The 11,115-nt window shown below is 34.7% G+C and overlaps 1 protein-coding gene across 1 annotated transcript; it reads right to left on the bottom strand.

Moving 5' to 3' along the window:
- Nucleotides 1-266: 266 nt before the first annotated feature.
- LOC149425870 (uncharacterized) lies at nucleotides 267-4,002 on the bottom strand. Its single transcript, XM_089641996.1, has 2 exons — nucleotides 3,161-4,002; nucleotides 267-1,626 (listed from the first exon to the last, which is right to left on the bottom strand). The coding sequence occupies exons 1-2, from the start codon at nucleotides 3,962-3,964 to the stop codon at nucleotides 1,198-1,200; spliced, it is 1,233 nt and encodes a 410-aa protein (XP_089498122.1). The 5' UTR covers nucleotides 3,965-4,002; the 3' UTR covers nucleotides 267-1,197.
- Between the last annotated feature and the right edge of the window lie 7,113 nt (nucleotides 4,003-11,115).

The following is an 11,115-nucleotide window of genomic DNA, read 5'->3' on the forward strand; positions in this document are numbered from 1 at the left end:
AGTTTTGTCAAGCAACTAGCCTACAATGATTTAATAACAGAACTTGAATAGGACTTTCACAGAACCCGAAAATGAACGTTGAAATTTGATGAATTGTTCAAATTCTCCGAAACAACCCGTCCTTAGTATTTCTACATAAAATTCAAAATGATGCATTTAATAGTCCAAAACTGTTTGCATTCATTGGCTTTATTTAAAGTTAAAATAAATATACAGATTTCACTTTCTTAACTTAAAAGTACACATTAAAAACAAAAATTTAAATATTACGGTTTACTACCTTTTTATTAACTTACATAAGTACATTTTAATTTAGCTCGCTGATCTTAGGAGCAAACAGTTTTTTCTTAAATATATTCATTCTATTTACTGATGTCAAGCTAGTGGGAAGGAGATTGTATATGTGTACAGTGTACACCCTCGTGGCCTATGTTTCTTTTACCACTTTCAGTATTTGCTGAATGTGTGTATAGTTTATTATGTTGTCTTGTGTATTGTTTATGTACTTTTGATGTTTTTTATAAATGTTGTGTTCGGATTCCACTACTTAACACTAAAAGACGGGATTTATTTCAGTGCAGAAATTAACTAAGGACTAACTACCATATGTATTCTTCATTACTCAGAATACTTATGGAGTTAAATAATTATATCGAGTTAGTGGGCATCTTCAATTTATCACTTAAAAATACAAAAGATTGTTACTGAGGCACTTTAATTATGTATAATAAATACAGTATAATTTGTACTATTCATATAAAATAAACTAAATAAATAAATATATTATTTTTATAGAAATTTTATTTAATAATATTATTATTAAGATCTGCAAGTATTTTAGTTTTTATTATTGTGACAGCTGTTTCGGCAATCAAGGTCATTTTCAAACTGTGGCTAGGCCACGTTGAGACGACCTATTATATGATCATATAATTAAGACTAAAATACTTGCAGAACTTAATAATAACATTATTAAATTTTATAACCATTATTGTTTAGTGAAAATTAAATTGAGTTTTTCGAATTAAACACAATTATTAATAATAAATAAACTACAGAGCAAAATAAAATTATACAAAAAAAATCAAATAACTATCTAAGGTGTTATCACATAATATTCTCTATTTGTGGAAACATTATGCGGGGATGAACAGGTTAAATAAATACATTGTCCTACTGCTGCAGGTAAAGTAAGTCTTACATCAAATCGTGTTTCACGAAGAAATCTACCAATCCAGAGATTCTTTGGAAAGTGACCTCATTAAGAGGTGTATCGCTAACTTCGACTATTCCATCTTTAATTTCATAGTCTCCTATTGGCTTGGCATCTCCTGGATCGCTCAGGGCTATTGGTAGACCTCCAGTTGCCATCGCCAGACCAAAAGGCATGTAACTTCTGAAATGTTCCATGAAAACTTCTCTAGGTAGGGATTTTTCAACGTCACAACCCATGTTCTTCATTCTCAGTCCGAGGGCCTCATAGTAGAGATCCAGAAGTTGGTTCAGGTGAGAGTCTAGCAGCTGTTGATCTGTTGACATGCAGAACATGTAGCATACGTCAGCCAAGGGAGAAGCAAATCTCACTATTTGCCAGTCTATGAACACCACTTGCTCCACTTTGTTATCCTGCAATAAATCGTTACAATGATTTAGTAAACACGCAATGTAAAATATTGTAACTTCTTTATTGTGTAAAGTAATCCGTTATCGTAAGGTTGTCTTTTGGTGCATCAATAAACATAACGATCAAAATAAACGCAACGATCGTTATAACTAACGCGTTCATAGATGGCGTATATTTAATTATTTTATGAAAATACACTTTTTGCAATTTATGCTTTAAAATTTCAATATGAATATGAATAAATAATTTTGTCTGTAAAAATACATTACTGTATCGATGATTCAATCCAAAATCTTTGTTTGACACCTACTCGCTACCAAAATTTTCACAATATCGAGCGCTATTAATATTAATAAATAATTTCGAGATTTTTGTTCAAGTTTTTACAAGTTTGGCGGATTTATTGCGGGAGTTTTTTTTGTGTTGTGAATTTGTTTTATTTGTACCTACTGCAATTTTGACGGAACACGAAACAATTCACGGCCAACACCTTGTCCTGCAAGATTATTGATGGCCAAGACAATAAGGGATTTGAGACAATTATTTCAATCAATATCGATATTAAAACTTAAATTCGAGCATTTTTTGTTTTACTTTTTAAGTTCGTTTTCACAGTTAAATTAATTAAAGTTAATTTTTTTACCCGCCAACACGACCGCAATTCGAGCGGTAAGAGGCGGAGGGGTGCGTGACGTTATCATTGCTCTGAACGATACCTGTGGGTAGGGTATTTGGTATGGAGATTTTTAAAATTCTTAATAAAGAATTCAAAAATTCTTTATTCTAGAATTCTTAAATTATATTCCAGTAAAAAAATTATCAATATAAAAATTATTAATGTCAAAATTTATAATACAATTAATTTTTAATTTTTAAAAAGTCAACATTAAATGATATTATATACTAAATACCAAAATATCGTAGTCCCATATCTTGGCGCCAGTTTGCTACTTGTGTCGGCTGGCTCTGGTAAGCAGCAAAAAGAAACTGACGAGAGAATGATCTTATGCTTATGTAGTTATCGAGTAAAGGTTAAACACCATCTAAACACTTCACAATCACTCGTATGTATTTTTTTTTTTAAAGAAAGACAAACATTCCCGGGTTACGTAACAATATTTGAAAATCTCCTACTACCACCACAGTAAGCTGAAAAAGTTGCTTGTGTTGTGATGGAGGACTTAGCCAGCCGAGGAATTGAACACACTACGCCAAGCGCGATGTCAACTCGGCCACCGACCGGTGTATGTATGAGTATGTATGCATGAGTACAATGAGTCGAATTCGCAATATTGCGTGTAATGGCGTTACTTAATAAGCGGTTCTCCAACGGCCTAAATGGCCAGATAATAAATGATGATAATTTTATTGACTATGATAGAGAATCTGTTTTAATACCTTTTGTGATTTTACTAAAAAAAGTCGAAGACTACTTGCTACAACGCGGTGAAGCTAGCGTAGCAAGTAGGAAAATATGATAACATGTTACAAATGTAATGTAATAAATACTAATTTGAAAATAAGAAAATTATTTACCTTGTTGTATTTAAATAGCATATTGTTATTCCACGTATCCCCGTGACAAATAATATTATACGGTTCTGATAAGTTGGAGTCCAGTTTTTCATAAAATCTTTCTTTCGTTTTTCCAAGGAAAGATATTAACTTAGCTTTGTTTTTGGGACACTCTATCCTGTGGATGTACGTGCGAGCAATGTTCTCTAGCATCGACATCATTTGCTCTCCAAAGTTAGCCACTTTCGGAATATGGTCAGTTAATTTGGAAAATTGTTCTGGGTATTTTTCTCTCATGACAAAAGAGCCTGCGTGTATCCTGGCCAAGTTTTTAAGGACTAAAGCAACGTGGTCGTAATCTAAAGGAGTTCTTTTGTTGCTCATGACAAAACCGTCATCGAAAACATCCTTCAAAATGATGATTTCTTTAAATTCTTCGTTGAGTCCCTTGTAGAAATGAGCGGTTAGGAATCTATCTTCACTTGGAATGTTAAACTGATCATCGAGCCTATAAAAAGCAGGGATGATATCGGTGTAGGCGAACATTTCTGTAACATAAACGTCGTGTATTGGCATCGTGGATCTGGAGGTTCCTTCTGTGGGCGCTTTTTTCACAACCAAATGAAGTCCTTTTTGGCCATTGTTTACCGGTTTTATTTGAACGCGTGTAATTTCCCCCAAATAGTTATCTCCTGTGAATTCTTGTTCCTTAAATACAATTTCATAGTCTTTGATTTGAACTTCACTAGCAATTTGTTCGATAAGGTTTTTTATATCTTCACTGGTTAACGGAGCCGCGGAACCATTATCTAGGTTATTGGCCATTTTAGCAAATATTCAATAGCGTGCGCCCCGCATTGCTGTTTATCTTCAACTGGTTTTGATTAGCTATCCGCTCTTTTTAAATATAAACATAACGTTTATCAACAGCAGGGACGTTCCGCTAATGTCAGGTGATTATTCGGACATTGGGAATTAAAAGCATGTATAATTAAATTATTTAAATCATGTCAAATTAATTTTCTGCATGTTGTTCTATTTCATGTTTAGATTTAATAAAATAAATTAATGACTAAATTTGGAAAACAGTCAATTATGTGAATTATTTATTATATAATTATAATATATTTTAAATACAGTTATACTATATATTAAATACAATCCTTTTCAGAAAGATTCCTTGAAATGCAATGCGCTCTTGAAGCATCAAAAGAACATTAATATATTTTAAATAAAATAAAACCAAAACATTTAAAAACATAATGTTCTTATCTAATTACTTACTTACAGAAAAAGTACCTAACCACGTATTTTGTGTACTGATAATCAAGATAACGGCCTATTTATAATAAACAGCGTCGTAGAGAAACTTTGTTGATTTTAAATAAAAAAAACGTTTTTAACAACATAAAAATATTCCAAAATAAATGTATCTTCAAATGCCATTACTAAAACAAAACTAGGTAATAAAAATAATTCTTTAGAGATTTCTACTTTGATTGCAAATTTTATGAATTCCAAGTTCATGAACTTATGTAATTTTCGCACGAAATGTTGCCAAATTATTTGTGTTTCTGATTATTTATTTTAAAAATCACGGCACGCCCCTGAAAACCAGTTTTATTTATCTGTCAAGTTTTAAATTGATATTTATCTTATCACGATGACGCGGGTATTTTATTGTGAATATAAGGTTGATAACAAGTTACATATAATTATCTAACAATGGTATACATCTCCGCTTTTGTGTGTGTCCGAGTATGAGAGGGGGTGTGTGTGTGTGTGTGTGTGTGTGTGTGTGTGTGTGTGTGTGTGTGTGTGTGTGTGTGAGGGTGTGTGTGTGTGTGTGTGTGTGTGTGTGTGTGTGTGTGTGTGTGTGTGAGGGTGTGTGTGTGTGTGTGTGTGTGTGTGTGTGTGTGTGTGTGTGTGTGTGGGTGTGTGTGTGTGTGTGTGTGTGTGTGTGTGTGTGTGAGGGTGTGTGTGTGTGTGTGTCTGACGTAATGTAAATGTCAAGAGCATTGAAATACAACATAGTATTGGCCACCTATTGGTACAGAACTAGCTATGCTTCATTGACATGTCACACTAATCAAACAAAAAATATGGTATGATCCTATTTCTAGATTTAAATCGAATAACGAAACGCATGAGAAATGGGTTACCACAACAAATTAGTGCGAATAAATAAAATGACTACAAATAACTTTATACATAGTCAAATGAACAGAACGCATTAGAAACACATTCAAATAATATTATTGTATGGGTGAAACGACTATATAATTATGAACGCCCCTCGTTTCTCTTACCTCCTCGCGACGCCGCACTGTGTTTCGTTTAATACAGCTAGACGGAAAAAAACTCACTTTGGAATTCTTGAAAAATGACGTCATGGGGGTATGAACAGGTAGTTAGTGTGACAAATGCTTTTGTAATTGGGGTAATTAATGCACGGGTTGACTCATACCAGAGCCCCAAAGTTAGGTAAATTAATTAATGAATTATCAGTTGCTTTTATTCGCATCTTGTCGCGGGAGCTGTAAGGTTGTTAATGTGTTTAAAGTATTTTATTTTGGTTCTAAAAAAATGGAGGCTACTTTGGAAGGTATGCAGTATATTATAATTGTAAAATTTTAATAAAAAATATTACAGTTTATTTTTTAAATAATGTTTAACTTGTGTATTTTTTGTGGTTTAAAAATATTTAATTTCTAACTTCTTAATTCTTATTTCTCTCTAACTACGAGAATTTATTTCGGATAAAGTATGAATAAGGTTCCGTGATTTTATTTTTATGGATTGAACAATTAATTTTCTATTGAAATCAGTTTCGATATTTTTGCTCATTAATGCTCACCAATCATATTTTGTCATTTCACAGGCACCACATACCAGATTTCCAGGCAGGAATTTTTCGAGACGTGGAGAAGTTTACCTAAGAAAGAAAGGTTTCAGGGAATATAATCATATTTTAAGTAAATTTGAACGTCAAAATCTCAGTGCAAGCTGTGAAAAAAAATTGAAAACCCAAGTACAGTTAATATCTTTGAATATAACCAAAAAGTGGATCGCAGCCTCTCGGATTCTCAAAAGATTTGTTGTTAAATTTGGTGAGTGGCTTCAAGGCAGTGAAAACGTTTTTGTAATTGAAGATTTACGTTAAAATTCTCAATTGGACAGAAATCAGCCATCTACATCCACTGGAAGGCCCGCCAAGGATTTTGAGGCGTGCAGTGATTGAAATAAAATAATGAAAGTGTGTAACTTAGTGAATACGAGGACCTTTGTCGAACTTTCGTTTGCCGCACAGATGTCAGTTCGTGCAACTGGAAAACGTACCGTTGCCGATCTCTTGAAGGAAATCTCGGAAATTTTTTCTGATGAAGTGGCAAAAGTATGGAGGGATCGTCGACAATTAAAGGAACAGCGCACATTAACCATCGAATAAGCGCTAAGTGTTTATGTAGATTGCAAACTAACTTCGCATTCATACAAAGTCATGCGTAAAAACGCCATTAAAGCCGGTCATTACCTATATCCGTCATTTTATAGCTTGAGGAAAGCAAAAGAAGCATGTGGTCCGAGCGAGGAATTCATCACAATTAGCGAAACTCGTGCAGAAATTCAATTACAGGCGATCTTAAATCACACTGTGGAACGTTTGATTAGTGTTCAATCGCAAGTTATAAAAGAAAGATTTCGTTCGGGTTCTACTCTAACCCTAATTTGCAAGTGAGTTTTGCACAATTTTGAGTACAATAGCTTCTGGGTATAGCATTAACATCGAACATTTTGAACAGTATGTGCATGAGTCCATAGATACATTTACCGGCTCAAGTTACACCTGTTGTATTAACCGTTAATATTGTTCATTTCTACACCATCGGAATCTAGTTCCAGTAAAACGAATAGTGCTAAGTGCAATCCATAAGTGTGACTGTTATCCACGGACTCTGTGCAGAAAAAATTGCTTTTAATTCAAATCTAAACTCAGCATTTATAACCTAATATCAGTGATCCGTGTAAAACTAACTGTCACTCTTGTTTTGACAGCTGTGATTGGGTGTAATCGCCGCCATTTCTTCTGCTGCCTCGTTATTGGCTTACTGCTGTTGTTGCTCACTCCTATTGGCCGTGACTGAGGTAAACAAATTCCAAAATATTTAAATAACTTGCAATGCCTCCTAAGAAGCTGCAGTCCGAGGACTCCGAAATACTGAAGCACATCGACTTAAAATGTGATAGTTTTCAAATGTCTTTTAAATCCGAAATAAGGGACCTCATAAAAACAATAGACTACATGTCAAAAAAAATCGATGATTATGAAGGAAAACTAAAAACAATGGACCTGGACCTTAAAGAAGAAAAAACAAAATCAGTTAGGCTCGAAGGCGAGATTGCGGAGCTTACGAGAATAGTTAACCACCTAGACAAAAGGAATAATAACCACGACCAACAGCTGCTCGAAAACAACATCGAAATCTTCGGCATCTCTGAAAATACCAACGAAGACATTGCCGACACGATTATTAAAATTGCAACCAAAGTGGGACAAAAGATAAACAGAGAAGACATTGTTTACGCCAGCAGGGTAAAAATACGCCTACATCCTCTACCCGATGGTTCCGGACTTGCTACTCCTCGCGATACCCGCCCCCGAAACATTGTGGCCAAACTTGTTAGCAAGAAACTGAAGGACGAACTGATTGCCGCCATCAAGAAGAAGAAAGGACTCGATTGCAGTAGCATAGGTTTAGCCGGAGGGAAAATATTTATTAACGACCAACTTACAAGAAAAAATAAATATCTATTACGTTCCGCGAAAGAGTTTAAAAACGCTAACAATTTCAATTTTTTATGGGTGCGAAACTCCAAAATATACATAAGGAAGAACGATGCCTCTCCCGCAATCCTAATATCTGGCCTGGCTCAATTATCAAACTTGTTATAACTACAAAACCCTCTACCTTGTCTACTTACTTCTTTTATAACTCATTAAATCATAACTATCCATCCTTTACTCCCACGCTCACAACACATCACAACAACACACTCATTCTATCCATAACAGCCGCTAAAATGTTTAACAATCATACCTACACACTTGCACATTCAATATATTATCAAGCGTTACACTCGCCTAATGCATATCCCAGTGGACTTGTGGCAGACAACAATAAATCGGTAATTTACTTCGCCCTCTTATGTCAGAAAAATTAATAATTTTTTATCAAAACGCGCGTGGCCTTTGTAGTAAAACGAAAGAGTTTTATCATAATGTTTTGTCAAATGAATTCGATATAATTTTAATTACTGAAACATGGTTAGTAGACAGCATATCTGACAACGAGCTCTTCGACCCCAGGTATAATATTTACAGAAAATATAGAGACACGCCCCTAACGGGTAAAATCAAAGGAGGTGGTGTCGCAATTGCTATAAAAAAAGAATTTACTGTTCACTCACGCGAGTCGTGGAGCTCGGAAGCTGAAGAAATTTGGATTTCACTAGCATTAAAAGACCCAAAACGCCGTAAATCCAATATTCACATCTGTTGTTCGTACTTACCCGGAGTCGGTCCAAAGCTATCAAATACTCAGCGTTTATCCTTTCTCAACAGTCATACGTCCAGAATTTCCGACTTAACCACAAACTATCCAAACGATATCTTTCTATTAATTGGCGATTACAACATGCCTAACATCAGCTGGAACACCGCATATCATCCCCGTGGTACTGACATCTGCTCCACCACCCTCCTTAACTGTCTATCTTATTCGGATTTAAAACAATACAACCACATTCCAAACAGGTACGGTAGAACACTTGACCTAGTGCTCTGTAACACCACAGTCTGCGTCTCTCCTGCTGACTCTCCTCTGGTTCCGGAAGATGCACATCACACATCCTTAATAATTGAACTCAATATTTACGCCCCCACAACCACTTCCTCACCCCAGACGATCAAGTTATTCAATAAAGTCAACTATGACCTAGTCAATGACGCTCTGTCAAAAACTGACTGGTCTTCTGTTTTAAACGCACAGGACGTTAACACGGCGGTTAACAGCTTTTACCTACTCATCGACGCCTTGATAGATGACTTTGTTCCAAAGAAAGTTCTGAAACCAACCAACTTCCCAGCGTGGTACTCATCGGCTCTTATTAACATTACAAAAGAAAAGCTGAAGTTCTGCAATAAACAAAAATAAAATAAATAAAAATGACACTAAGGAGTTATATCTTAACCTATATGATTGGTATACCATGCCACCAACTGTTCATAAACTATTATACCATTCATTTGATGTGATTAGTTCGTGCATTGTACCTATTGGGCAGCTGTCAGAAGAGGCGCGAAATAAAGACTGTAGAAGATTTAGGCACACCAGAAAAATCAACCGAACATCAACAAACAGAGATATGTTAACCATGCTATTAATTACATCAGATCCAATAATAAATAGTTTTAGAGAAGTTCCAAGAAAAAAAATCGAGCTCACTTCCCTCTGAAGTGTTAAATTTACTTGTTCCACCCAATTCCGAGTCAAGAACACAATGTTTGCGATTTGATGACTCCTCTGAACATAACTCAGATAGCATCTAGTTTCAATAAGGATTATGTTTAAGCACTTTCTCACGAATCTATTGGTCCATTACTCTGTCTTAAAAAAATTAATGATGTTTATATGCAGTTAATTTCTCTCGCCGCAAATGACTCAGATAGCACTTTATTAGATAAGTTATAATTTTTTGTTTCGTTACTGTTCTTGTTTAACTTTTGATGTTATTATTTTATTTTCTGACTGTAATTTCTGCAACTAATGCTTGTTTTTATTAAGTTCTGTTAAATATTACTAAAATTGTTTTCCTAAATTAGTAATAATGATTGTTTTGATTATTTTTAAGCTATTTTTTATCATTTATTTATACTTTCGCAATTGTTTCGTGATTTGTATTATATTTTATGACTGTGCTTTTACCTATTTATTATTCTCAAAATACACATATTTTTTACTGTTTAAATTTGTTTTCTTTAAAAACCTCAAATACGGTATTAATTATTTAAAAGATTTATTATTGTGAACGTTAAGGCGGCGATACACATGCCTGTAAAATGGAACAGTAGCTTGCATGCATGTTAATGGCATGTACAAGTTACTGGCGCAATGAGAATACACATGCAAGTTAAACTTGCATGCAAGTTGCGTCCTTGCATGCCTGTATTTGCAAGACGTATACACATGCCAGTCACTAGACAGTACGTGTCTCAAATCACTCTGAGACTGAGTAGTCTCAAGCTTTTTGGCAATGGAAAACATTCGAAGTGAATTAAATATCATCGTATTGCAATTGGCAGTACAATGTGTGGCTAATTTAATGAGAGAAAAGCTACTGGCATGCCCGTACCTGACGCGACGTTCACACATGCCGGTTTCATAGCCCCCCTCGTCCCCTCCCTCAACTTGCATGCCAGTAAATCAAATGTTGTGCAATCTACTTGCAAGGCAGGTACAGGCATGCAAGTTAGCGTATACACATGATAGTAGCTGGCATGTGCAAGAGCTTGCATGCAAGTGTGCCAGCTACAGGCATGTGTATTCCCGGCTTTATGCATTACACATATTTATTGAAATAATAAGAGATTTTTGTTTGCATGCGAGTGACTGTACTTCTGACACCGTTTTTCAATATACATACCAATAGTCACAGTTGTCATTTATTGGTAACCATAAGTAGATAGGATGTGAATTAAACAAATTCATTTCGTATCTATTTCCGTTTATTCTCTTGTACATTCTGAAAATATAATTAGTAAAATAATAATTATTTTTGAATAAATATTTCAATGCAAAATAATCATAAAACAAAATTTGAACGTGTTGTATTAAGGTACCCATGACCGAGTAATTCGACAACGTAAGTAGTTAAGGGGATATTATCGCAAGCGCAGCATAATTGCGGTTTTTGAAGCA

Source organism: Hesperophylax consimilis, chromosome 2 (genome assembly GCF_061612785.1).
Source record: "Hesperophylax consimilis isolate HC1 chromosome 2, BYU_Hcon_1.0, whole genome shotgun sequence".
NCBI classification, from domain to species: Eukaryota; Metazoa; Arthropoda; class Insecta; order Trichoptera; family Limnephilidae; genus Hesperophylax; species Hesperophylax consimilis.

Excerpts from the sequence above, each read along its gene's own strand:
- LOC149425870 (XM_089641996.1), bottom strand. The coding sequence starts at position 3,964 with ATGGCCAATAACCTAGATAATGGTTCCGCGGCTCCGTTAACCAGTGAA. Across the intron at positions 1,627-3,160 it reads TGCTATTTAAATACAACAAG|GATAACAAAGTGGAGCAAGT; the intron begins GTAAATAATTTT and ends GATTTATTGCAG.